We start from the raw sequence: 26,680 nt of genomic DNA, 5'->3' as shown, positions 1-26,680 counted from the left end.
CCTTCTGCTCCAGGAAGACACCAGTCGCAGTCCAGTCTAAAAGGTCAGTTCTATTTTATTAGTTCTTGAGGAAAGGACTCACCCAGTGGTCTCTATCCTTTTTTTCACTCTGTGCCCTCTATCTTGGGGCCTTCTCCCCACTACTGCCTAATCACCATCCTCTGTCTAACCTTCCTTCCCCTTCTACTCCTATGCCATTCTACCCCTGGTCAGCCAGGACCCCCAGGGAGGGCTCTCAGTTGTGGGGGCGTGTGCTGAGCACCAGACAGAGGGAACTGAGCCCAGCGCCGGCCTTCTCCAATTCTGAGCAGGACACAGGTACAAGGGTGACATCAGAGAGCTTCTGCAGTGCCTGCAGGGAGGACAGCATGTGGGGAGAAGGAAGTGAGACCCCAAGACCCACAGGCGGGGCCCCCTTTCAGCCAGCTCTGAGTGGCCCCACTCGGGCTTCTAGAAAAGGCACCCCTTCTTCCTCCCACAAGGAAGGCCTGAGCCCCATTTCTCTGGTTGGGGGTGGTGGTGGAGCTCCTGCCTTCTCTCACCTCTTGGCTGTTGGGCAGGTCCCCGCCTCCGCGGTGCAGGAGGAAAGGGGGCAGGCCGGGCTGCCCAGGACGCAGAAAGAGACAGTCAGCCGCTGCGTCATCCGGGAGGGTCAGGGAGGCATAGGGGTGATCAGTCAACACTGCCATTGCCTTGGGGGAGAAGAGAGAGGAAACATGCAAGGCTCAGCCTCTCCACAACTGAGTCTTGCTGCGCTACCACCGCTAAGGGTGGGGGAAAGAGTCACATTATTGTGGAATAATAATAACAGCAACCACATGTCAACTACTATGTGTCAGACACTGAGTACTTTAATTAACTTTGCTAATTTCCACCTGGGACTCACAGGCAGTTCTTTCCACCTGCTATCCACTTCTGTGCTACTCCAGACCCCACCCGTGGATCCTATCCATCCTTCAAGACACAGATTAGGCGCCCTTTATAGAGTTTCGTGAAACCCCGGAAGATGATGTTAATTGTCCCTGTTCCTTGGTGTTCCAGCTGCTTGTCCCGCTTATAGTAACTTGTTTTCTCACATAGATGGACAGCACAGTGAGGGTAGGGGTTGGCGCTAATTCTCAGAGCTGCCCTGCTCCCCGCCTCCTGGGCCTAGAGCCACGCCCACTGTCGTTGGCAGGCCCCCAACTTGCCCCACCCCAGCCCCGCCCCTTCTCACCCTGACAGCTTTTTGGGCAGCTTCGCTGGAACCCGCCACCACGGTGCGGGGTCCCCCCATACCGCAGAGGCCACGCAGGTGGGAGGAGCTTGTAACGGGCACCGTGGAGACAGCAAAGTCCTAGAGGGAACAAGGGAAAGTATTCAGTGACGGGGATAGGCTAAACACAGGCTACTCTCAGCAACTTCCTCCTCATTCCCCCTGTCCCTCCCCTCTCCTCCCCGCCCAGGTCCCTCCGACCCCATCCACCCCCGGCTCCCCCCACCTCCCCCCCACCCCCGCTCCTAACCCGGAACGTGTCTGCCACGATCTCAGCTCCTCGGTGATTGGTCCACTTGGAGAGGCCTACGAAAAACTCCCGGCCTGAGCCCAGGGAGGTCGTCGAGGTATGAGGCGCGAGTGAGTTGGAAACAAGGCTCGATGTGGCCCATTCTACCAAAGACAGCCTCCCTGTACCAGGCCCCAGGGTGCAGGCACCCTAACCTCACCGGTGAAGAGAACATCAGTGCCATCCAGCGTCGCGTTCTCGTCCCCCATCTCCACAATTCGGAGCCCCAGGTCCTGGAGGGCTTTGCGGACTCCATCGACCTTAGGGCAGGAGAAGAGGGAGCGAAACAGATATTTCCACCCCCATTCTTCCCTAAAGCCCGGGATGTCCAGATCCTTCTTTCCCCCTACTCGAACCCATGCCCAGGCGCTCACCTCTGGCCTGCGGGCGGGGCTCCAGGGCCGCGTGATTAGGGCCGTATCCCCTTGGATCACGGCGGTGTCACCGAGCAGCGGTCCCAGCGGCAGCGACTCTTCAGGAGGCAGTTCTACTAGTTGCAGCCCCAATCGCTGCCTCAGTTTACCCCCGAGCACCCCATGCTCCCTCTGAGCTTTGGCTAGGTCCAGAGCCGGGAGGCCAGCTGCCGCACCCTCCCCTGACGCCAGGCTCTCCGGGACCCCCCGGATCAGGGCATGGGAGCAGCGGCCCAGCCCCTCCCCTGGCGTCCCCATCCCATCCACACAGACGCCCCCTCCGGCTGCGCTGATTTCTTAGTTTTCTTTCTACTTCACCTGTCTGGGAGAAGAAACAGAAAGGGGGGAGGCAGAGAGAGAGACATGCAGAGAAGGGCGTAGGGGGATGGTTAAGAGCGCCTGGGTCTTCCGTCTGCCTTCTCCGGGCGCCCCTCCCACTCCGCCCCACCCCCTCCAGACCTTCCTCTCCTGCGGACCTCACTCCACCCCGCACCCTAGCGGATCTGCTGCTTTAGGGGGAGTCCGAGGAACAAGATCGGACCCCTAATTTCCAAAACACCTGTTGCCCCTGCTTGAGGGTTTTTGAGAGGTCCCCGCCAGGCGCCCCTCTTGGCAGCCGCTAGGATGCGCTCACTCCCCAAAAATGCAGCGGCCCCGCCCCCTTAACCCTCAGCTGCTCGCTGCCTTAGGGACCCGAAGTGCAGCGAGGAACCCACAGGGGTGATGGGACAGGAGGAGACAGCTGGGGAGAGAGTTAGAGCCTGGGGGATGAAAGTCTTGAATGTCCGAACGAGAAAGGGAGAGAGGGTCAAGGAGGAGGGAATAGAGCCTAAGGAGTTAAACATCCTCTCTCCACCCCAGTCAGTCACTCCGTCCCTAGCGCGACCCAGTGTAAACCAGATTGAGTCCCGGAGGACTGGGAGAGGTCTAAAACAAAATCCGAGGGGCGGGGAAATTGGGGGGCGTGGTTCTTGGGGAGCTGGCGCCACTCGGGGCGCCTGGACCTGGTCCCCCAGTCTCCTGACCCGTCTTCCCCAAAGTCCACCCCGACTCAGCTCCGCACCCAAATGTCGACCCTCCGCACTGTCCCGGCGCAAGCACGGGCCCAGCATTCCGGAACTCCGGCCTGCACACGGTCCAAGGGACACCTCCCACCCCAGACTCACCTCCAGCGGCCACCGCTGCTCTTGCCGCTCAGTGATCTTGGCTGGAGCCCCACCCCCCTGAGGACAGAGTTGGTGAAGAAGAGAGTCGTAGCCTTCAAGCGTTGGGGACCGGAGCTTTGGCTTTGAGGGGTCCCCGGGTAGGCGAGCTCAAGTACTACAGTGGGTCGGGGGCACGACGGTCTGGCGGCTCCAGGGCATTGTCTAAGCGGGACGGGGCGGGGCTCCTCGAGATCACGCCCATTCCGCCCTGCTATGCCGCGCCCACTCCACCCCGACTGCGCGCCCCCCTTCTCGGAATTCCGCCCCGCCCCAAGATCGCTGCCCAGACCCACCCAGATCAGGCCAGCCCCGGAGCTGGGCTGCAAATGCGGCATGGAGCCCAAGATAGCACTATCATGGACCTACACATAAAAATGGCAGCCCATCACAAGCACCCCTCTTCTAAATTCCTTGGTTTCTGCCAGGAGTTCAAGGTCATTGACCTACTCTTTCCTTGTTATTCACACTTCAAGCCCCCGTTTTGTATAAAAACACTAGATTGTCATTCTATATTTTATTACTGAAATACATTGTCCAACCCACCCCACAACAAAAATCTCTCGCAGATCACCCATCCTTGCTTCTCATCGCCCCCAGCAAGCCCTGCACAGGTGCTCCAGGATTCTATGCCCACTGGCCATTTTAGAGTGTGTCCGTTGGGTAGCATGTGGAAACCACCCAGGGCCTTTGTGGAGAAAATGGAGGGGGGCCAGGGAGCCTTAGGAAGGGCCTTATTTGAGGGCCTTGGCCACTTGCTCATAGGCCAGCTCGATTTCCTCATCATCTGGACAGGTGGAAGCAAACTCTTCCCTAGCATAGGCATTGCGCAGGTATCGATGCACTCCGCGAAACACATCCGGAATGGAGAATCCCCGGTACTTCTTACATACCACCTAGGGGTGCGGGAAGGAGGACCAATAGGTTAGCCTCAGGGAAGTCACACCAGCTGCCATGCCCTTGGTCCTTCCCTTATCCCACAGCCTACATGATAAAATCCAGGCATTTAAGCAAGTCCGCTACCTGGTTTCTTTTCTCATGACTCTTCAGTTCAGTTCAGTTCAGTCACTCAGTCCCGACTCTTTGTGACCCCATGGACTGCAGCACGCCAGGCCTCCCTGTTACCAACTCCCGGAGTTTACCCAAACTCATGGCTATTGAGTTGGTGATGCCATCCAACCACCTTATCCTCTGTCGTCCCCTTCTCCTCCTGTCTTCAATCTTTCCCAGCATCAGGATCTTTTCAAATGAGTCAGCTCTTTGCATCAGGTGGCCAAAGTATTGGAGTTTCAGCTTCAACATCAGTCCTTATGACTCATCTCCCACATGATCACCTGCAGTCATCTTAACTCTCGTCTAGTAAGGCCTTTCACCCTTTCTCTCCACTTACTGAAATCCTGGCCATTTATAACCAGCCCCTTTTCAGACCACCCTAGTCCATGGTGCTTGTTTTCTCCTCTTGATTTTGAGATATAATTCACAAACCATAAAGTTCTCTTAAATTTCCACAGCAATTTCTGTCTACTTGTCATTTGGCTTTTAATCATATATTATTAACTTTCATGTGAAAGTTATTTTCTCAGCTAGATTTCAAATCCTTTGCAGGCAGGAACTTACCTGCAGCATGCCAAGATCAAAGGTCCCTCATGCTACAACTAAGACTCTGTGCAGCCAAATAAATAAATACAGAGATTTTCAATACACAGTTCTCCAGCAGACCGACACTGGGCCCACGTTTCACAAACTAAACCATAACTTTGAGCTGTGACAAAAACAAGGGAACCAGCAGTTTTCATCTTCCACAAGAGGAAGTGGAGACTGAAACAACAGACTTAAAACTTTGATTTTAGGAAAAGCCTGGTCTGTCTGATCTGGGGATTTGGCAACGATAGAGACAGGAAGAGCATTCTTGAAAGCAATACTGGGATGTGTTACTCTCAGTCTGTTTGCACCCACACCTTGCATCGTGGAATGTAATTAATTCTCCCAAGCAGTGGTCTTGCCAACAAAGATAGCAGAGAAGGAATAGGGTGGTGTCTGCCATTGGAAACTCTCAGAAAGAAACTACTTTTGGAGTGGTTGTCATGGGAAGCCTGCATGGGAGCCCCTTAAAGAGTCATCCCACTTCCCACCTACTCCTCCCACAATCACTACTCACCTGTACTATGTGGAGCTTGGGCAACAGGTTGCAGTCAGCCAGAGTGAGCTCATTGCCATCCAGAAATTTCCTCTGAGAGATGCCCTCATCCTCAGCACTGGTCTCATCTACTTCATCTGGGAGGGGGGATGTCAGGTAATTGTCTAATACTTTCAGGGCTTTCAGGAGCCCCTTCTCCAGGTCTGTGCAAGAGAAGGGAGTTGGTAAGAACATCAGAAGATCGACAAAGTCCAAGAAGGCCCATGGCGGGGGTGAGGAAAGTCCAAAACAATAATAGCTAACACTCATGTGTTTCATTTTCTCTGTGCTCTTCTTTTTTTTTTTAATCTTTATAATTCTTTATTTCTCTTTTATTTTTTTGGCCGCACTGCACAGCAGTGCGCAGCAGGGATCTTAGTGCCCCGACCAGGGATCGAACTCACGCACCTTTCATTGGAAGCACAGAGTCTTAACCACTGGACCGCCAGGGAAGTCCCTCTCTGTGCTCTTCTATGCAATTTACATACAAAAACTCATTTAATTCTCACATCAACCGGGGAAGTATGTGTTGTTATCCTCATTTTATAGATCTGAAAATAGATTTCCAGAGAAGTGAAATGAATTCCCTGAAGGCTCACAGCTACCAGAATTGGTACTCAAGTCATCTGGATCTAGAGTCGCTATTATTTTTTAATTGAAGTAAGGTTTGCCAATATCTGCTCCATCTCCTGATATCTGAATATCCAGGTGTCCCTAATCCCTAGATCTTTTCCATTCCTCCTAGAACCCAGGCCTCTGACCCACAAGACTCACTGTCATTGAGTGCTGGGTTTGAATTCTTAATGTAGGCAGAGAATTTGGCAAATATGTCCAGCCCAGCTGTGTTGGATTCAGGGTTCAGAGCTGCCAGCTTGGGGTACCTAAAAGCCAATGGGAGAAACTGGATAAGATATCTTCCGAGGAGGAGCCTCAGCTCGCCTGCCCTAGCCCCACCACCATCCCTGTTTTCCATTTCTTCAACCCCTCTTTCCCAGAGTCTCCCAGCTCCCCCACTTCCCATTCCAAGTTCCCCTCTACCTGGGAGGGCACAGCACAGCCTCCAGAAATTCCTCAATCTTGTTGGTGTCTGTGTGCACTTCGGTGCCATACAGCAGGAAAGGGAGCTGCCCTCCTGGGCACAGCTTCTGTACCGTCTCAGTCCGCCTGGAGGAGAGACCAGGCGTAAGGAGGAAAAGGGGGTTAGGGAGATCCAGAAAGGGGAGATGGAGGGAGGTGGGAGGGGGCAGATGGAGGGGTGGGGGGAATGGTTCAGGACGGAAGGACTCAGGTGAATGAGTGTGCACCTGTGTGCACGTAAGAGGGGTTTAGAGAGAAAAAAAAAAAAACAGGTGTTTAGAGGAAGAGAAGTGGGCCTACCTCTTGGTGTCAACAGTGGTGACGTTGAAGGTGACTCCCTTGAGCCAAAGCACCATGAAGAGTCTCTGGGAGAAGGGGCAGTTTCCGATCTTGGCCCCATCACTGCCAGCCTGGAAAGGAAGCCCCAGCCCAAGGTTAGGCCTGGTGTACCCCACTCATCCTGAGGCCATTCTCTGCATCTCCTACTCCCAGACTTGGCTGCTTTCTGCCTAGTCATGACACATACTCAGTCTCACCGCTAAAAGCTCCCCACATAACTGGGCTCTGCACTCTCTGGTCTGGGTCAAACCTAAGACGGATCGTTAAGAATATCTTCTGCAAAGGTAAGCTTCTGGTTTCCCAGAGAACCGAGGACAATGGGAGGAAGGCCCAGGGAATAGATTTTGGAGAATTTGGAGGAGCTAGACCCTAGAGAGGGAAGACAACGGGGGCAGACATATTTACCTTTCTTGGTGCTATTCTAAGCATTCTACATGCCATAAAACTCATTTAATTCTCACATCGACCCATGAAATAGAGCCTAGAAAGGGCCTTTGTTGAAGCCAGCCGGCAGTGTCGGCTAGAGGCCTGGATTCCTGAAGTAGAGCCTGAAGACAGGAGAGGTGGGGCGGGGGTTTGGAAGCAGGAGTTCTGGTTCTCTATACACTACCCAAGCAGCTGGGTGGGGAGTCAAGGGGCTCAGAGCCTCACCCTCGAGGTGTGGAGGGCCTTGTAGAGGGGGGGCTGCTCTCTAATCCCTGACCTCACCCCCCAACGGACACCTCCCCCTAGGCTGAGGATGATTCATCTCACTGTGTCTTGGGTCTCAGCAGCTTCCTTCCTGGCAAGCAGTGGGGGCAGGGAGTTGTGAGGCTGAGGCCTGGGCAGACAATGCCACCTCCCTCTTCCCTGGGCACTGCCAGGGGAGGGGGGCGTCTCCCAAAGCAAATCCCCTGGCTCCAGATAACCTTCCTCACGTAGGACCCAGGGCTGGAATCTCTGCAGCGCAGCCCCACCCAAGAGTAAAAATAGCCCCTGAGGCAAGAGTGAGAGTGAGGTGGGGACCACACCTAAGGGGGCGGACCCCGACACGACTGAGGGAGAGGGAATGGCCGCTTGAGAAGCCCTGGCATAAAGCAGAGGGAGAAACGGGCTGGGACACACAAAGGCTGGAGGAACAAAAGAGGGGAAGTGGAGGGAAAGGAGACAGGAAAGTGAAGGGTGGGGAGACTGCGAGCCAAGAGATACAGACGGAGGGGGAGGTCGCTAAAGGGAGGGAGGAGCACAGAGAAGGGGTCTGGAGAGGCGAGAGAATGCAAGTCTAGAGCGGAAGGCAGCGCGGCAGAAGCGGCAGCCTGAGGTTTCGATATGCAAATATCTTGGGACCACCTCTCCTCATCAACACCCACGGAGAGGACAGAATTGGGACGGCTCTTTTTCTTCTCGTTTCAATAACCCCCAAACCCTACACGCCCTAAGCGCTCCTTCTCCTGCTCTCTCTTCCCATCTACCCTCGAGGTAGCCACTGCTCAACTCTCATCTCCCCGCCACCACCCTTTTTCTTGCTTCTCCAAGACCCCAGGACATTGGTTCTCGACCCCATCACCTCTGGACCCCCACCTCTGACCCCCACGCCAGCTTCTGGAACTCCACTCCCACTCTCCTGTCTCCTTCCACCCCACCAATTCTTCCCAGTTCACTTGGTCCCACTCCCAGACCTGCCTACCACACCCTCTTCCTTGAAACCTCCCCCGCCACATACACATACACACACACACACACCCATCCAAGTCTCCCCCACCATGCGCCTCACCCTCTGATCTTTTTGTAGGACCCTTATCCTGAAGTTTCCCTCGGTCCCACCCAAACCTTGTTAGGTTTCCGGCTGGCCCCTTCTCTCTGTCTCCTATCAGCTGTTCCCTCACCCCCACTCCGTCAATCTTCTCAACTCCTGGGAACCCTCCCTTTTCTCTATCTTCTTGTCCTTTAGGCTGCTGGAAACTTGCACTTTTACAAACTTTTCAGGGTTGAGCCTAGATTTCTCTAGGCGCGCACATTATCTTCGCCTCCCAGCCCTCCCGCCCCCCCCCCCCCCACACTAAAGATTGCACGTGGGGCTGGGAGTGGGAATCAAAGAGGAAAGGGAGTGGGGAGTGGAGGCTGGAGCTGGAGAAAAGTGAGAGTTGGCTTCCAGAAACTTGGAGGGGGGCCGAGGGAGGGAGAAGGTGTTCTTACCTTCACGAACAATTCGACCTGCGGTTGTTCTTCAGCCATGGTTGCGACGGGGACCAGGAAGCGGCCGTCGCTGGGGGAACTGGGAGGGGCCCGGCAGGGAAGGCGGTCTCACAGAAGAGATTCTCTCCCCCAGACCTAGGGCTGGCCCTTCAGCGCCACACGAGCCTGATCAGACCCGCTCACTCCAGACGCGGCCTCTCCAGCAGTCCAGCGTACTCCACACCCAGCGGCTCTAGCTCTACCCGCTCTCGGACTTGATCTGGGAGCTGACTCACGGACCGCCCCGCCCCGAACCTGGGGAAGGGACGGGCGGGGGGCGGGACTCGACGACCTAGGGAGTGGGCCCGGAGGGGTGAGCCTCGGGTGTCCCTGATGATGGGGGAGGGGGTTTGAGATGAGTCTCGCGAAAATGCCTTGTGTCTCTGCCAGTCTCCTTGATCATGGGACTTTTTTTCTGCCTCAGTTTCCCTGCTTGCTTAATCAGAGGACACTCCCACTCCACCCTCACCCAAGAAATCTGACACTGCTTGAGCACGTCCCCGAGGGCCCAGAAAGGGAATTATAGAAGGGAAAAGTGGTCCTTTATTCCTTTCTCCAAGTTTCTTCCGGACTCCAGTTCCCAATTCTGGGTTGCTAGGACTGTGATCCTCAAGAGGGACTTGGAAGTGGAAGCTGGGTTTGAGGGAAGAGAGTGGTGAAAAATAGGGCAGGGTTGGGGAGGGGAGATAACAGGCCCTGTGCTGGGGAAACAGGAAGCTGAGCCCAGGGGCCTCATCGCTGGGAGAGGTCCTCTCCCATTCAGCAGCCTGTTCAGCTTTTTTTTTTTTTCATTTATTTTTATTAGTTGGAGGCTAATTACTTTACAATATTGTAGTGGTCTTTGCCATACATTGACGTGAATCAGCCACGAAGCCTGTTCAGCTTTAATGCTTCCACTTCTGCCCCCTATCTGGAGCCCCTTGCTGTGCCTTTTGCCCTTTTCTCAGTGACAGGTTGCCTTGGAGATGAGGAGGAAAGCATGGGGTTACTGTAGCCCTAGAGTAGAGCAGCACTGATCCTACCGGGCTGGTGGTAGCTGGTCCTATCGTGGGGAGAAAAGGTGAAAATCAGACAAGATAGTGTCAGCAGAGTCCTTAGGGACACAAATAAAGAAGTAGATAGGACAGAGGAAGAATAGTTCTCTCCCTCCCTCCCCAATAACCTTGATTTTGGAGGCTCTATCAAACTATGATCTGCTGAAAAATAGCCCCAAAATATATTCTCCAAACAGGACATATGCCAGCCTCCACATTTGAATCTCTGTCATATTCAGCCATCTCTTTCTTCCTTACTACCCTCTGTCTAACAAGACATCTAGAGTTTCAGAAAATCAAGGATATAGGAGCAAAACAGGGCTTGAAACTTAAAGAACAGGAGAGAGTTGGGGGAGGAGCGGATGGAGTGAAGAGAGGTGCTAGAACCAGCAGTTAGTGGTTTCCTCTCATGCTTCCTCTTCTGTGGGTTTTCTCTTCCCTGGAGGAAGGCCTTTCTCTGTCCTCCTCACAGAGGGGATATTTTTGATATTTGTTCTCTTTTGGGCTTCCCTTGTGGCTCATCTGGTAAAGAATCTACCTGCAACGTTGGAGACCTGAGTTCAATTCCTGGGTTGGGAAGATCCCCTGGTGAAGGGAAAGGCTACCCACTCCAGTATTCTGACCTAGAGAATTCCATGGACTGTATAGTCCATGGGGTCGCAAAGAGTCGGACACAACTGAGTGACTTTCACTTTCCTTCAACAGAAGAATATAGAACGATTCAACAAATATTTGTTCGTTGAGGGGAATCTCCTCCAAGGTGACCCTTGAAACCTGCACACACGACCCCTTCCATCTGAAGAAGGTCAAAGCAGCACTACATCCCAGGGTCCTTTTCTGCTCCAGCTGGTCCATGTCCACCAGAATCTGCCTCACAAAAATCTCCCCTCTGGGAGAAGCCTCAGGCAAACTGGGCCAGTCCTGAACTCAAACGGGTTTGGCAGTTTCTCCTCTGCCTCTCTTTTTCTCTCCTACATTTTTATAACTAGAACTGCCTTGATCATCAATATTGACTTTGGCTAGGTGGCATGGCTGCCCACAAAGTATTTTTCCTTAACTTCTCAGGTGACAGGTAATGTTGCCCTCTCCTGGTACCATCCATCAGTGTCTCATGGGTTTGAAGTCAGGGGCTACAGCCCCCAAATCCTGCCTCAGAGAAGTTTACCTCCCATCTCCATCTCCTTGCCCCTGCTTTTCTCCGATTTCAGTCTCTCCCCTTTACTTCTCCAGGCTTCTCTTTCCACTTCCTCCCCTTCCTCAGCTTGGTAAACCAGTCCCTAATCTCTTCCCACCCCAGATTGGAAGGTGTGTCCCTCCCCTGACACTCCTTAGAGCTGTCACCTGGCCTCCTCCAGGTTTCCATAGCTCCCTTGCTCAACAATTTGCCAGGGGTAACCATTAACCTAGTCTTTAACTCACTCCTCCACCTTTCTCACTAGAGGAGATTTTCCATTTATTAGTTAGCAGAGCCACTTTACCCCCACCATCTTTCCTAAGTGCTTTGGTGGGAATCTCTGCATCTCAAAGTACCCAGAACAACCTGAGGGTGAAGATGTATTTCAAGAGACTTTTAAAAAATATATATGTATTTGGCTGCTCCTTGTCTTAGTTGTGGCACACAGGATTCTTAGTTGCAGCCTGTGAACTCTTAGCTGTGGCATGTGGGATCCAGTTCCCTGACCAGGGATCCAACCTGGACCCCCTGTACTGGGAGCATTGAATCTTAGCTGCTGGACCACCAGGAAGTCCCTTAAAATTATATAATATAATTATAAAATTATATAAACTTAATTTTGGTCTCTTGATCTTCTTGTTTCTCCTCCCCTCATATACACACTCAAAAATTAGGCTCATGGAGTAGGAACTTGTCACCTGCTTTGATTCCACCACCTGGCCCAGAATGAATGAATAACACTCTTCTATTCTTAGGGGTCTGTGTGTGTGTGTGTAAGGGTAGGGGCATGTGCTTGTAGGGGTGTAGGTGTTTTTATTAGGTCTACTTCTCTCTGCCAGTATTCTTTTTTTTTTTCCTGCCAGTATTCTTGCCTGGAATATCCCATGGACGGAGGAGCCCTGGTAGGCACTGTCCATGGGGTCTCAAAGAGTTGGACACGACTGAGCGACTTCACTTTCTTTCTTTTCTTTTTCTCTCTGCCAGAATTTGGTGAAATTCGAATTTTCCAACTTCTCGTGGGGCGCCGAAATTATTAATTAGGCCTTGTGGTGCCTCTATGGCAGCAATCATACTCTGCACCCAGGAAACAAGCAGAGGTGGGCTGAGATAGGAGCCTGGCTTCTTATTTCAGCTTATTTATTTAAAACACTCAGGAAGCTCTTACTGTGTTTGCCAGGCACTGGTCTAAGCTCTTTATAAATATTAACTTAGATTGTTGCCATAGGTTGAATTAATGTTGCTTATCTCCATTCTCCAGAATAAAAAAAAAAGTGCACTTCTGTTCCTTTAAGGTCGGCCCTGTCTGCAGATTCCCCAAAGTCCCTAGACCCCCTGCGCGGGATGGGGTGGGGGTGGGGATCGGGCTCCAGCTCTGCTAAGAACCTTTCTCACAGGCTCTCAATCAAAGCCCAGAAGGCCTGAGGGCCCGAGGCGCGGGTGCTAGGCAACGGCAGAGGGCGGGAAGTTTGAACCTTCTGGCAACGCCCCGTATGCGAATAGGCCAATCATCATCCAGCCTTCTCTGTGGTCCTTTTCTCCCTTTCACTCTGTTGGATCTCTAAGTAGGATCCGGGTTTCTTCGACCAATAGCGGCTAAGGAGGCGGGGCATGTGCGCGCGCAGCAGGCCTTCGTGTTGGCGCACCCGTCCCGCTGCTCCGCGGCTGTTAGTGACGAGGTGTCGCGCACGTCGCGACCCAGGTGACTGAAAAGGCGGGAAAACACTGCGAGTTTCCTGCATCCGGGTCGGGGAAGCCAAGATCGTGAGACTGTGATCTTGGGGACTTGGTTGGCAGGAGGGGAGTGAGGAGCCGTGTAAAACTCGCCGCCCAAAGGACGCTCAAGACCGTCCCCGAAACACAACCTCCGCGTCACAGGGATGACGGAGGGGGAGGGGGGGCGAGTGGTGTTTTTCACAGTCTGTACTACAGTGAAATACTGGAAAAGTCGCCCCTCCAAATGTCCTACACCTGTAACCACAGCTCTCGAAGGCCCACGCAGCTTTGCCCCTCAGCCCTTTCCCAGTAGTTCTCAGTGGATTTGCTTCTGCGCGCCCCGCTACCCCCACCTCCTAGCAAGTGAGCTCTCGCTCCAGAACTGTCTTCATTTTTTTGCATCCACAGAGCCTCCAAAGCCATGGCCTCGGTAGCAGCGACCCCAGCCAGGACGCCGAACGGACCAGGACCCGGGGAGGCCTCTGCCAGCTTCCCCACCGTGGCTTCCGTGCCAGGCCCCCGGGAGCCCGAGGAGGAGGAAGAGGAGGAGCCTGCTGAGGTCTTGTAGGGGGAGAGGCGCTGTTGGAGGAGCAGGAGCTCGACAGAGCTGGAAATTGATTGGAACGCCTGGTTGTTAGAATATAAAGGGTCTGCGAAGACCTGGGCTAGTCATTTCCCTCCGCTGAGTGTCGATTTCACATTTACTGAATGGGGGTGTTGATACCTATCTCTGAGAGTCGATAAAATAATTAAAATTAAATAAGACATGGCCCAACCCTGTACTTGTCAGTGGATCAAATATTAGTTTCCTTTCCTCCTTGCCCGACAGATTCATCTGTGTGTCCTGTGGAATTCAGGATACCTGGGCATTGCCTACTATGATACCAGTGACTCCACCATCCACTTTATGCCAGATGCCCCAGACCACGAGAGCCTCAAACTGCTCCAAAGAGGTGAGGACAGAACTAGGAATTCACCTATGCTGGCACTGGAAGTGTATTTCATTCATAGGGCCTTACCTGTCTCAATCTATTTTATTAGTTGACTCCTAGAGGCTCCCTTTATTGTTTTCAGGAATTCATCTCATTATTCACAAATATATCAGGTGCTGGAGATATAGTCCTGGGCAAATCAGTCATGTCTGTCCATTAGGAGTTTACAGTCCAGTGATAATCTCATGGGCATCCCTCTTCCTTCCCACTACCCCATCAGTCTTAACTTCTCTTTCTTTTTCTAATCTCATGTGTGACTCCTACTTCAGCTCCCAATGTGGGGGGCCCTCCCTGCTCTTGGAGGAAATAAGTTTTTGAGCGGTGAAGGGAGATAACAAAGGGAGGGTTACAGGTTCCCTTTTAGTCGAGATAAAGATCCTTGAACTCATTTGCTCTCCATTCTCCTTCCAAGTTCTGGATGAAATCGATCCCCGGTCTGTTGTTACAAGTGCCAAACAGGATGAGAATATGACTCGGTTTCTGGGGAAGCTTGGTAAGGACTGAAAAAGGAAAAGAGGAAAAATGGGGAAGGACAAAATTACAGAATGTTCCAGAGATTAAAGGGTCTTGTGGGGAGCTACAGCCAAGAGATCAGAATTGGATGAGAGGGAAGATGGGAAAGAGGCAAAACGACTATGATGTACAGACTGATGGCCCTTTGTTTCCTTTACAGCCTCCCAAGAGCACAGGGAGCCTAAGAGACCCGAAATCATATTTTTGCCAAATGTGGATTTTGGTATCTCCTCCTTTTTGCTTTGCCCACACCCCCATCCCAGTTATGTGACCCTTTCTCCTAATTCCAGTTTCATCATTAGAGGTCTCCTCTCAGCCCTGTCTCATTCTAAACCTGTATGTTCTTCAGGCCCCATGACCAGTCTCCCCACGATCTCTCCTAATACCTACCTTTAATAACCTGCAGTTTAGGCTTGTTTAGGGATGAGGGCCCTCCCTGAAAGAGGGCGTGGTAGCATTTTTTGGTCAGTTTTGATTGTTAGCATTTTCCCCTTTAAGCCAAAACCATTTACTCCTTAGTAAAAACACAACAAAAAAAAAGCACTGCCTCAGTTACCTTGTTGATCTAGAAGGCACTTCCGTTATCTTCCCAGGTTTGTAAAAAGGACAGGGAATGTTCTATCCTAAATTCCTCTATTAATATGATTTTTTGACCCAGAATCCCCAATTTCAGATAGATATCTTACTCGCCTGAGTCCTTTATCTTTCTCAGCTTATGTTCCCAGCCAAACGTCTTTATATGTAGACTAAAGAGAGAGTCTAAAATTTGGTTCTTGTCTCAGCTTTCCACTAATTGCCTGTGTGAATTTGGCAAACCACATCATCTCTCTGTTTTCTCATTCTTAAAATAAGACTGGGGCTACAAGATCTTTCCCTCTCGTTCCCCCCTCAAAATAGGCCTGGAGATAAGCAAACAGCGCCTCCTTTCTGGAAACTACTCCTTCATCCCAGACTCCATGACCACCACCGAGAAAATCCTCTTCCTCTCCTCCATCATCCCTTTTGACAGCCTCCTCATGGTGAGATGGGTCTTGGGAGATAAGGGCTGGGATGTAGCAGATTAGAAAAAGGCACAAGCACCTGGACACCAGGGTTGAGTCCTGGAGGTACTAGCCCAGTCCTGGAAAATAATAGTTCTTCCCGTGTTGTCTAGCCACCAAGAAACTGGGATTTAGCCCAACTCCACTACTGATCTCCTCCTAGGTTCGAGCACTTGGAGGACTGCTCAAGTTCCTGGGTCGAAGAAGAATCGGGGTTGAACTAGAAGACTATAACGTCAGCGTCCCCATCCTAGGCTTTAAGAAATTTGTGTTGTAGGTGACTTACCCTAACCTCAACCAAAGTAAGGTGGAATTGGGAGGCCTGGAAAGTAAGGCAGATTGGGGAGTGGTGGCAGTGACCCATCTGGTAAAGTGCTCAGGACACACAGGGTTCCTGAGAGGGTGTGGAGCTCTGGGGAGAAAACTGAGACCATCTTCTCGAAGGAGGGCTAAACGGGTGGGACTTAGGAATAAACTCAGATCTCTCATGCCCCAGCCACCTTCCTTTCTGCTTGTTTTCTGCCCTTAGAACCCATCTGGTGAGCATAGATCAAGACACTTACAGGTAAGGAGATGGAGGCAGGCTGTCATCTTTGGGGAGGGAGAAGGATTAAGCTTAATGCTGTAATAATCCTAATGGGGCTTCAGTTTCTTTAATCCTGGGGCTATTAAGGTTTCTCTCCCTGAAGGAAAGAGAAGTGGGGGCTGAGAGGAGAGAAGAAGAAAAACACAAAGGTGTTACCCTCCTTTTCTAAAGGGAGAAACCGAGGCAAGAGCCAGAGGGACAACCTTACATCAAGATTTGATCTCAGGAGGGGTTCCCAATCCCCATTTTATTTTCTCAATCACCTTTAAAAACCCAAATGACCCTAATTTCTCCCTGATAGCGTTCTGCAGATATTTAAGAGTGAGTCTCACCCCTCGGTGTACAAAGTGGCCAGCGGACTCAAGGAGGGGCTCAGCCTCTTTGGTAGGTGTGCCTGTCCCTCATCCCACACTGCACAGGCCTGCCAGAAAAGCAGCTGCCTCCAGAGACGGATCCCAGCTCCTCTCTTCCCACTTTACCCCACTGCCAGCTGTCACTTCAGCTCTAGTCCAGCTTTATTATCTTCTTTGTTCCCTTCCTGAGCTTGGGGGTCTCCCCGAAGCCTTGTCCAGTATAGTTGTCCCATGTCATTTGCATATCATTCCCTACTTTACCAACTCCGTCTTTATTCCTTGGATTTGTATGAATATTTGTACTAGTGATGTACCTGTCTAGGGACTTTGGGAGACCCTTTGTATAGAGGAGAGTTATGTAGTTGCATAACTCTTGTGTTTGTTTTGCATAGAGTCTTATCTCCTATAGTTATCTCAGGCTTTAGGCTGTGTTGGGGACATCACCCGACTATCCACGTGGTTTCACTGCATCTCAGTGGATTGGATCTAATGTTTACTTATGTGTGTTGGGCTTTTTGTGAGTCTAACTGTGCCTACTCTGAATATTTTTCTGGCTGAGTGTCCCTATGAGTGCTCATTCCCTCCCCCAGGCCCATGTAAGGTAATCCCGGCTCAGACTTGTGGCCAGACGCTGGCTTTGGCTGCCTTTGTGTCCTGTATCTGGGGACTAACCCCCAAGCCAGCCAGCCCAACACCCAAACCTCTGACCCTGATGCCTCAGCTTAGACACATCCATATATTCCTTTCTCTGCCCCTGCTTGTAACAGGCTCACTTCCTACCCCAACAGGAATCCTCAATAGATGCCGCTGTAAGTGGGGAGAGAAGCTGCTCAGGTGAGCGAGAGTCACTCATGTGCATGCCGCCTATAGCCTCAAACACACCACCCTTAACAGTAATGAAAACAGCTGCCCTTTCCCAAATGCTGGCTAAATGCCTTTAGTCCTTACAACAACCCCATGTGGTATGTTACTCTCATTTTACATTGTCAGCACAGATACATACAAACCCATTGATGACACACGGACTTTCACACGTACTTGCAGCAGAAACACAATCACATGACAGCAGTGTACACATGGTAATATGGTAATATCTTTAATGATTAAAAACACACTTCAGATGTGAGCTGTTCTCTGATGACTTTCAAATTAGTATCGCTAGTTCTGAGCTCCAAATGTGGAATGCTCTTTTGCCCATCATTACCACCTGCAATTTCCACAGGAAGCTCAAACTCAGAGCATCCAAACCTATGCCCACTGGCCCTGTTCTTACTTCCTCATTCCCTTTTCTGCTTAGTGGCGTTGCTGGCAATATAGCTTTTCAAGCTCTGAACTTTGGGTTGATGCTTCTCCCTCACCCCCCATTTTCAGTTATTCACTAAGACCTATTGATTCTATCCTGAAATGTCTCTCCCAGCCATTCCCTTCTCCCTCTTTCCTCTGTTCTAATTCTGGCTCTCTTCATCTTTAACCTGGAGCATTGCATTCACCTTCAAATTGGTGTCTCTGCCTCTAAACTCTTCTTTTCTCCAATCTATTCTTCATTCTTAAATAACTGTCATTCCAAAACAGAAATCTGAGCATGTCACTCCCCTATTTTTTAAATCTTAAATAAAAACAAAAGACAAATCTTAGGAGGTTCCCACATTACCTATAGGATGAAGATTTTCCTCTTTAGCAGTACGATGCTCAGGGTCCCTCAGTTTTAATTTCAAGGCTTATCTCTTCAAGTGTATGGTTATTTTTTGTTGTTGCTGTTTGGCCACAAGACTTAGGATCTTAGTTCCCAGACCACGGATGAACCTGGGCCCTCACAGTGAAAATGTGGAGTCTTAACCACTGGACCACCAGAGAATTCCCCCTCCAGTCTACATTTATGTTGTTCCCTTTAGAAAAATTTCCCCTGTTCTCCACTGGTCAGAATCTTAAATCCTCTTCAAGGTGCAACCCAACTATCAACTTTTTGGTGAAGCTTTAACAGGCACCTCTGAGTGTGTTGGCATGCATCTTGCTGTGTGGTCACATAGTCCTTATTTATGTTTTTTAATTGCACTATCACATCAGGTTGGAATTAGCACTTAGTGAATCTACTTGCCCTCTATGCAAGTGAGTGAATGCTATGCCATGGCACATTCCTGTTAACTCAGCACATAACCGTCTATGAAGTAGAACACAAGCACACTGGTTACATCATCTCTAAACAGTTAGGAAACCTTTGCTAGCCTGCAGGTACACAGTCCTTTTCCCATGCCACCTGCTCTGCAATCTATATCTTTTGGAGGTTAATTTAGGATTATCTCTGAAGTCATCTCCAGATAATTGGTGAGGTAATTTAATTACCCCTACATTCTCTCGTTCTTCAAGTATAGATCTCTAATCTCAATGAGGGATGAAAGGAAAGGAATTCTCAGAGAAGAGAACTGTATCAAAAGTGAGGGAGAGTGCAGATTCCCTAGATAGGACCCCAACAGGGCATATAATCACAACCTGATGATCAGCCAAGAGCCCAGCTGATCTAAAGCTAGACAAAGAACCTGGAAGGTGACTGCACAGTATGCTCTGAAGAGTGATGTCCAAGCAGTCTGGAGGTCTGGTTTTGAAATCCAGCTGTCCTTCTTACTAGTGGCATGACTTTGGACAATTTGCTTATCTTCTAAGGGCCTCATCACCTCAACTGACTTGAGCCTGACTCGACTAAGACCTCCAGGCACTCAAAGTACATAAGTCAGAGACACTCAGGTGTTTTATAAGGACGCCTGTCTGGTGAGCCCATGTGCTCTCCTTGTGGGGAAGGTATTCACAGAATGGCCTACACTGCCTCAGGCACCTCTGCTCCCCTGTGCCCATGAAACAGAGGTGCCTGAAACCCACCCTCAAATCCAAATGAGTCCTCCATTTCATTCTAATCTAGGGTGTTCTAACCAAGAATAAGTGGCCATAAAGTCAGTGTGATATACACATCCTTAGGCCTCAGTGTCTCCACAGGTTGACTCATATACAAAATGGTATGCCTAATGGCTTGCTCTAATGCAGGAAAGAATCCGTGGCCTCCCAGGTCATTATAGACTCTGACTGCTCTTCATGGCCATAGAGAGATAGGGATACTCTCCCTGAATTAGAGAAACACAGATGAGACATTTATTTCTGTATAATAATTTAATTTGTCAGGAAATACCTCAGCCACATAGAAGGTAGTAATAATAATATAAGCCTCTGTGTTTCCACTAGCCAGTTTAAAAACAAGACAGTATTGTGAAGCTCTTTAAGTACCTCTACCTAATACTTTCTTCCCTGCAGGCATGACCTTGAGGACTTATGAATATGAATTGAGGACTTACCATTCTACATGGAACAGTTACATACTTTTATAGGAAGGACATGAAAAGACGAATGTCTGTGCTATTTCACAGCTAAATACGGATATGCAAACTCTTTCTGAATCACTCTTACTCAGCTGCAGAGAGAGCTAGAGTGTTGGAATTCAATTGGCTCAACATGCTGCTCTCCCTCTAAAAATATTGAAAAGCTCCATCACATATCCACAGGGAATGACACATGGTCATATCCATCACAACCGAGATACACAGTCACAGTGGTGCTCATATCCAGAGATTTTCAGTAGGTGTGAGTAAACACACCTGTATAGATAGGACACTGTTCTTACAATGTGTACCAATACACATTGCCACCATCCCCAGGGCCCTCCAAGGGCACATTTTCCCAAATTGAGAACAAGACACTGATGAGAACAGGTGTAATTTCTGGTCTCCCCACTCCAACCCTCACTTCCAGGCTGTGGTTCACACGTCCAACCCAGGACCTGGGGGAACTGAATTCCCGTCTGGATGTCATTCAGTTTTTCCTGTTACCCCAGCATCTGGACATGGCTCAGATGCTGCACCGATTGCTGGGTCACATCAAGAACGTGCCTGTGAGCCCAGGTTGGGGGGCAGGGAGGTGGGGAAGGAGGCTGAGGAGTGGTGGGCATCTTGAGGGCCATTAGAGTGGGAGAAGGAAACCAGCAACTGTCTCCTTGTCTGACTGTAGCTGATTCTTAAACGCATGAAGTTGTCCCACACCAAGGTCAGTGACTGGCAGGTTCTCTACAAGGTAAGACCTCCCTTCTTGCACCTAGAAATCCAGGTTAAGCCCCCAGCATGTGTCCCAAACCCTCTTTACTCTTGTCCCCCTGTCCAACTTTATTCCAACATCTTAAAAAAACTTTGTAGTGTGGAAATTGTCAAAAAAATTTTCGAGAGAATAATATAATGAACCCTCATGTACCCACCATGTAGCTTTAACACTCTGACTTATGCAAATCTTGTTTCACATATCTCTTCTCTCACTTTCCTTTTCTTGGATTATTTTGAAGCAATTCCAAGCCATCACATCACTTCACCCATAAATATTTCAAAATGATTTCTAAAAGAAAATTAATTTTTTTAAAAAGAACAATACTTCTTACCTAAAAATTAATATTATTGTCAATTATCTCATTTAGATTTCTATCCATCTCTTAAATGTAATGGTTTTTTAAATTATTTATTTTTGGCTTTGCTGGGTCTTCTTTGCTGTACAGGCTTTTCTCTAGTTGCGGTGAGTGGGGGCTACTCTCTAGTTATGGTATGCAGGTTTCTCATTGCAGAGGCTTCTCTTGTTGGGGAGCGTGGGCTCTAGGATGCGCAGGCTTCGGTAGTTGTGGTTCCCAGGCTCTAGTGCGTGCATGCATGCTCAGTCATGTGCAACTCTTTGCACCCTCATGGACTGTAGCCCACCAGGCCCCTCTGCCTATGGGATTCTCCAGGCAAGAATACTGGAATGAAAAAAAAAAAAAAGAAGACTGGAATGGGTTGCCATTTCTTTCTCCAGGGAATCTTCCCGACTCAGGGATCAAACCCACATCTCCCACATCTCCCACATCTCCTGCACTGCAGGTGGATTCTTTACCACTCTGCCACCTGGGAAACCTCTCCCAGGTTTTAGAGCACAGACTCAATAGTTGTGCACTGGCACAAGCTCAGTTACTTGGGCTTAGTTGTTCCAAGGCATGTGAGATCTTCCTAGACCAGGGATCAAACCTGTATCTACTGCATTGGCAGGAGGATTCTTTGCCACTAAGCCACCGGGGAAGCCCCATGTTAGTCTTATTCTGTGAACTTCCTTAGTAATTTTAGTTAGTTCCATAATTTGATCAGTCTTTTTTGTGAGTAGCCATTGTTTCTGCTACTTGTTTGTTTCCATCAGGGCTATATTATAAGCCCTTTGATTTATATATTCTATATGTCCTTTGGCACAGAGTAAGGTTCAGTAAATGTCCTTTGGATTGGGTCTGTGCACTCAATCTAATCCCTGGTTAGAGCAGACACCCCAGGTCACTGACCTTCACGCTGGGAACTAACTCTCAGTGACTCTCACCCGTCCTGTCTTCGTGCTCTCTCACCCAAATGCTGGCATTGCTCCTACTGCCTATCTACTTCTTCTCTGCCTTTCATATCCCTATTTCTCCTTCTCCTTCCTCTGTACAAACTTCTCTCTTGGGACATTGTACAAATCTCTATCAAAGCACCTACCACTTTATTTTTAAATCTTCTGGGTATATGTCTGTCTTCCTCACTAGACTGAGAGCCCATGTGGGACAAGGGACCCTGCTGTCTTTGTTGTCTTCAGAGTCTCAGAGTTTAGTGTGATGCCTGGTGAAGAGTTTTGCAGATGCTATTTTCTCTTGGTTTCTTTTTTGTCTTTGAGAGCTCCTCTGTCTCTGTTATTATGTTTTTCCCTATTGGTCTTTGTCCTTCTCCATCCAGCCCTGTCCCCTCACCTCAGCCCAGCATGGGTACGGGCCACCCTCCTCTGTCCATTTCTCCCACAGACAGTGTACAGTGCCCTGGGCCTGAGGGATGCCTGCCGCTCCCTGCCCCAGTCCATTCAGCTCTTCCGGGACATTGCCCAAGAGTTCTCAGATGACCTGCACCACATTGCCAGCCTCATTGGGAAAGTGGTGAGTGGAAGGAAAGAGGCAGATCTGGGAAACTAGGGGGGAGAGATGGATCTAAATAATGGAGAGCAACAGGTGGGAGCTCTGGGGAATATGGTGTGGAAAACGAGGATGCATGGGAGACACTGAGGTCAGCTGGATGGCCAGAAGATGGGATGGCAGACATCAGGGGTGTGCTTGGAGGCCTAGAGGGTCAGGGTTAAAGCCAGGACTGAAAGGCAAGTTGGGGCCCAAGTAGAGGTGAGGAATAGGACGAGATCATGCTGGATGGAAAGAACCTGGATTTCTTGTCTCCTCAGGTGGACTTCGAGGGCAGCCTTGCTGAAAATCGTTTCACGGTCCTCCCCAACATAGATCCTGAAATTGATGAGAGTGAGTGTTAGGTGTACGGATGGGCCCCTGAGCCCTGAAACATGAACCTGCCCTGCGATGGGGTACCGTCCTCAGCAGGCGACCCCTCCAAGTGGGGATGATCGGGTGGGAGCCTTACTTTTGATATTCACGTGTCTTCCACGCTCTTAGAAAAAAGAAGACTGATGGGACTTCCCAGTTTCCTCACTGAGGTGGCTCGGAAGGAGCTGGAGAATCTGGACTCCCGGATTCCTTCATGCAGTGTCATCTACATCCCTCTGGTGAGGGCAGGAGGCAGGGGTGGTGCACTCCCTGGGGGCGTTAGGGAGACATGAGGCTTAGGAAGGACACACTGATAGATAAGAAAACTCCTGGAAAAATCAGAAGAACATGAACACTTTTTGGTGCTTAGGTCCCTGAGGGAAACATTTGGGGGACACAGGGGACTCTGGCTGCTTATAAAGAAAGTGCCCAGAGCATCACTCCTTGCTTTATCTCTTCTTTACTCTCCCCAGATCGGCTTCCTTCTTTCTATTCCCCGCCTGCCTTCCATGGTGGAGACCAGTGACTTTGAGATTGAAGGTCTGGACTTCATGGTGAGACCCTTGACCTCTGTAGGGGGCAATAAGGAAAGGCAATCAGCAGCTGAGGGGAGGGCCTTTCCCCATCAGCTCTGCCCAGTGTGGGATCCCTCTTTCATTGTTGTATCTTTACCAGCTCTGAGACAAAGGAGAAAGAAATCAAGGCCAGGGCTGGGTGGGGTGAGAGAGGATGAGGATGGAGAGATGCAAAGCCCATAGCTTTGAACCCTTGTACCCAGTTCCTCTCAGAGGAGAAGCTGCACTATCGAAGTGCTCGAACCAAGGAGCTGGACGCACTGCTGGGGGACCTGCACTGTGACATCCGGGGTGAGGAGAAGCGAGTGGCTGGAGCGGACCGGGCAGCGTGGAGGTGATTCTGATAGGCTCCTTTCCTTCCTGCTATTCCCTCTTCCTCTCTCTGACTCTGCCTTTTCTGAGTATCTCTGGGATTTCAGATGGTTTCTAGGTTCGTCTGCTGGCTTCTTTGTCTCTCCTTTGCTCTCCCCTGGAGCTGACACCAGCTTCTTCCCTCCCCTGCCCCCAGACCAGGAGACCCTGCTGATGCACCAGCTGCAATGCCAGGTGCTGGCACGGGCAGCCATCTTGACCCGGGTGTTGGACCTTGCCTCCCGCCTGGACGTCCTGTTGGCTCTTGCCAGTGCCGCCCGGGACTACGGCTACTCAAGGCCCCGTTACTCCCCACAGCTCCTCGGGGTACGAATCCAGAATGGCAGGTGAGGACAGAAATGGGTGGAGGAATAGACACGGGGCGGGGGGTCCAAAGGCCCCATCTTCTGGATCCACAGGCCACATGCAAGGTAACTTTCCACCGGCTGCAGGCATCCGCTGATGGAACTCTGTGCCCGAACCTTCGTGCCCAACTCTGCAGAGTGCGGGGGGGACACAGGGAAGGTCAAAGTCATCACTGGACCCAACTCCTCAGGGAAGAGCATATACCTCAAACAGGTAGGTGAATCTCTGCATTCTCTTCTCCATCATCTCCACCCCCCACCTGCCAGTCAACCAAGGTTCCCACAGCTCTTCTCCACTTTGCTCTGACCCCATGTGTCATGAAAAGACTCACACCTGCTGTCCCTCTCCCTTCCATGTTCTCCTTCTCTACCTGAGGGAGGGCCGTGTGCTAATGACCATCCTCTGACCTGAATCCTTCTCTGCCATCTCTTGAGGAGGTCCACACGGTTCCTAAACATGCCTCTGCCTACTTCCTGCCCCTTTTCACTTACTCTAAAGTGAGCCGAAGGGACTGTTAAACTGTATCCCTCTATCTTGATCTATCATTCTCCCCTGAGATTAGCCTCACCTTCACCTCAGCCCATACCACCAGGCACTGTACCTGTCTCCTCCCTTATTCAGGTAGGCTTGATCACATTCATGGCCCTGGTGGGCAGCTTTGTGCCGGCAGAGGAAGCTGAAATCGGGGCAGTAGACGCCATCTTCACCCGAATTCACAGCTGTGAATCCATCTCCCTTGGCCTTTCCACCTTCATGATCGACCTCAACCAGGTTAAGAGGAGGCAGGGATGGGGGAGGGGGTAATGGGGAAGGAACCCTAGCCCTGAAAAATGGTCAGAACAGAAAAAGCTTTCCTTCTGCTGCCTGTTCTCTATGCTAGGGGCAGGGAGCACCCAATTCAGAAACCAGGAGAATCAATACCATGAACCTTTGCCAGTCCCTGGCTTTGTGTGACGCGCTGTTGTCAGTGAAAGGATGAACAAAACATGGGTCTTGCCATTAAAGAACTTGCAGTTCAGTAGGGTGGACACGTATTCAAGCAGCTTTACTCGTAGGCACACTGGTCAGTGCCAGGCCTCGAATGTTTATGAAACTCTTCCTTATCCACCGGGTGCCCAGCAGGTGGCGAAAGCGGTGAACAATGCCACTGAGCGCTCGCTGGTCCTGGTGGATGAATTCGGAAAGGGAACCAACACAGTAAGGAACTAAGGAGAGGAAAATGGAGGGCGGAGGAGCAGGAGGGTGGGGCTGGGCCTCTGGAAAATAATAGGGGTGTGTGGGCATGAGGGGGGAAGGCCCGGCAGGAAGAGGGGGCGCACGGGGCCCTGTGGCTCCACACCTTCACCCTGTGCTACCCTGCACTCCTCGCAGGTGGATGGGCTCGCGCTGCTGGCTGCCGTGATCCGACACTGGCTGGCACTCGGACCCGCGTGTCCCAATGTCTTTGTGGCCACCAACTTTCTGAGCCTTGTTCAGCTGCAGCTGCTGCCACAGGGGCCGCTTGTGCAGTACTTGGTGAGGAGAACTACCCAGCTCCCCAGGGACCCCGAGGCTGAGCATTTCCCAGAGCTGGGAACTGGCTCCTGCATCAGAACAGGGACCTTGTCCCTTCCTGTTTCTTACTCTCAACAGTAACTGACCAAGGGTATTGGGGCAGGAAGCAGAATGACTGATGAACACTGCCCCCTTTTATTTTCTTTGAAGACCATGGAGACCTGTGAGGATGGGAACGACCTTGTCTTCTTCTATCAAGTTTGCGAAGGTGTTGCCTGTGCCAGCCACGCCTCCCACACAGCTTCGCAGGCTGGGCTTCCTGAGAAACTCATTGCTCGAGGCAAGCAGGTGGGGCCCAAAGAGCAACCACCTCCATTCACTGTCCCTGCTTCTCTCAGGGGTCTGGATTTCTGGGCCCATGGAATTTCTGACCCATACTTTCTCTTCTCTTACCCAATACCCAACCCCACCTCTACCCCTTCCTCCTTGGTCCCAGGTTTCGGACTTGATCCGCAGTGGAAAGCCCATCAAACCTGTCAAGGAGCTGCTAAAGGAGAAGCAAATGGAAAAGTGAGTGCAGACCCTGGGTCCTTGTTCTCAGGGTCCATGTTCTGCAGCTCCTCTGCCCCCTCCAGGGACTTAGACAGCCTCTTTGCCCTTTAACGATTCACAGTTTCTTCCTGAAATTCCTAAATTCTCAAGGTCATGGATTTCCTGTGCTGCATCCTCTCCCCTCTGCTCAGGGACTCTGTTATCCATCCTCCCCCAAACCTCACTTCTTTTCTCTCCCTTCAGTTGCCAGACATTAGTAGATAAGTTTCTGAAACTGGATTTGGAAGATCCCAGCCTGGACCTGGACATTTTCATGAGTCAGGAGGTGCTGCCTGCTGCCACCACCATCCTCTGAGAGTCCTTCCTGGGCCCTTCTCCAGGTCCCAAACCCCTGAACACTGCCAGACCTCCTTGTTTCCTTACCTCCCTCAGATCCAGAGTTCTCAGTTTCCCTGGAAATTCTGTTTCATGTTAATAATAAAGCTTATTTTGGAGAAAGTTGTTGTTTTCTTAGACCAGCCAAAAAAAAAGCGAAGCAAGTAGGAAAGAGATGAAACAGGAAGCAGCAGTCTATAGAGGAAACT

The 26,680-nt window shown here is 50.7% G+C and overlaps 3 protein-coding genes across 8 annotated transcripts; 1 reads left to right on the top strand and 2 right to left on the bottom strand.

Annotated features, from left to right (window-relative positions):
* Positions 1 to 10: 10 nt before the first annotated feature.
* On the top strand, positions 11 to 26,630 carry MSH5 (mutS homolog 5). 5 transcript variants are annotated; one of them, XM_065911953.1, is made up of 25 exons: positions 11 to 43; positions 13,295 to 13,445; positions 13,716 to 13,839; positions 14,291 to 14,371; positions 14,552 to 14,614; positions 15,289 to 15,410; positions 15,595 to 15,704; positions 15,961 to 15,996; positions 16,319 to 16,401; positions 17,159 to 17,204; positions 20,163 to 20,301; positions 20,418 to 20,480; positions 22,240 to 22,368; positions 22,665 to 22,737; positions 22,888 to 22,997; positions 23,232 to 23,312; positions 23,537 to 23,667; positions 23,842 to 24,031; positions 24,137 to 24,263; positions 24,676 to 24,821; positions 25,173 to 25,247; positions 25,422 to 25,565; positions 25,755 to 25,892; positions 26,041 to 26,114; positions 26,340 to 26,630. In XM_065911953.1, exons 2-25 carry the CDS (start codon positions 13,308 to 13,310, stop codon positions 26,449 to 26,451), a joined length of 2,535 nt encoding a protein of 844 aa, XP_065768025.1. In that variant the 5' UTR covers positions 11 to 43; positions 13,295 to 13,307; the 3' UTR covers positions 26,452 to 26,630. The 5 variants fall into 5 exon arrangements, with proteins under 5 accessions (XP_065768025.1, XP_065768028.1, XP_065768026.1 ...); XM_065911956.1 differs by lacking the exon at positions 11 to 43 and adding an exon at positions 6,842 to 7,035; XM_065911954.1 differs by lacking the exon at positions 11 to 43 and adding an exon at positions 9,142 to 9,278.
* On the bottom strand, positions 38 to 3,345 carry DDAH2 (DDAH family member 2, ADMA-independent). Its single transcript, XM_065911958.1, has 7 exons — positions 3,124 to 3,345; positions 1,919 to 2,279; positions 1,705 to 1,804; positions 1,506 to 1,579; positions 1,217 to 1,336; positions 543 to 692; positions 38 to 352 (listed from the first exon to the last, which is right to left on the bottom strand). The coding sequence occupies exons 2-7, from the start codon at positions 2,213 to 2,215 to the stop codon at positions 236 to 238; spliced, it is 858 nt and encodes a 285-aa protein (XP_065768030.1). The 5' UTR covers positions 2,216 to 2,279; positions 3,124 to 3,345; the 3' UTR covers positions 38 to 235.
* On the bottom strand, positions 3,662 to 9,099 carry CLIC1 (chloride intracellular channel 1). Of its 2 annotated transcripts, none has more exons than XM_065911960.1 (6): positions 8,927 to 9,099; positions 6,713 to 6,822; positions 6,374 to 6,499; positions 6,110 to 6,216; positions 5,318 to 5,499; positions 3,662 to 4,055 (listed from the first exon to the last, which is right to left on the bottom strand). In XM_065911960.1, the coding sequence occupies exons 1-6, from the start codon at positions 8,963 to 8,965 to the stop codon at positions 3,894 to 3,896; spliced, it is 726 nt and encodes a 241-aa protein (XP_065768032.1). In that variant the 5' UTR covers positions 8,966 to 9,099; the 3' UTR covers positions 3,662 to 3,893. The 2 variants fall into 2 exon arrangements, with proteins under 2 accessions (XP_065768032.1, XP_065768031.1); XM_065911959.1 differs by lacking the exon at positions 8,927 to 9,099 and adding an exon at positions 7,157 to 7,398.
* Positions 26,631 to 26,680: the final 50 nt, after the last annotated feature.

This window comes from Muntiacus reevesi, chromosome 20 (genome assembly GCF_963930625.1).
Source record: "Muntiacus reevesi chromosome 20, mMunRee1.1, whole genome shotgun sequence".
Taxonomy (NCBI): Eukaryota; Metazoa; Chordata; class Mammalia; order Artiodactyla; family Cervidae; genus Muntiacus; species Muntiacus reevesi.
This window is presented reverse-complemented; position numbering and strand designations above follow the sequence as displayed.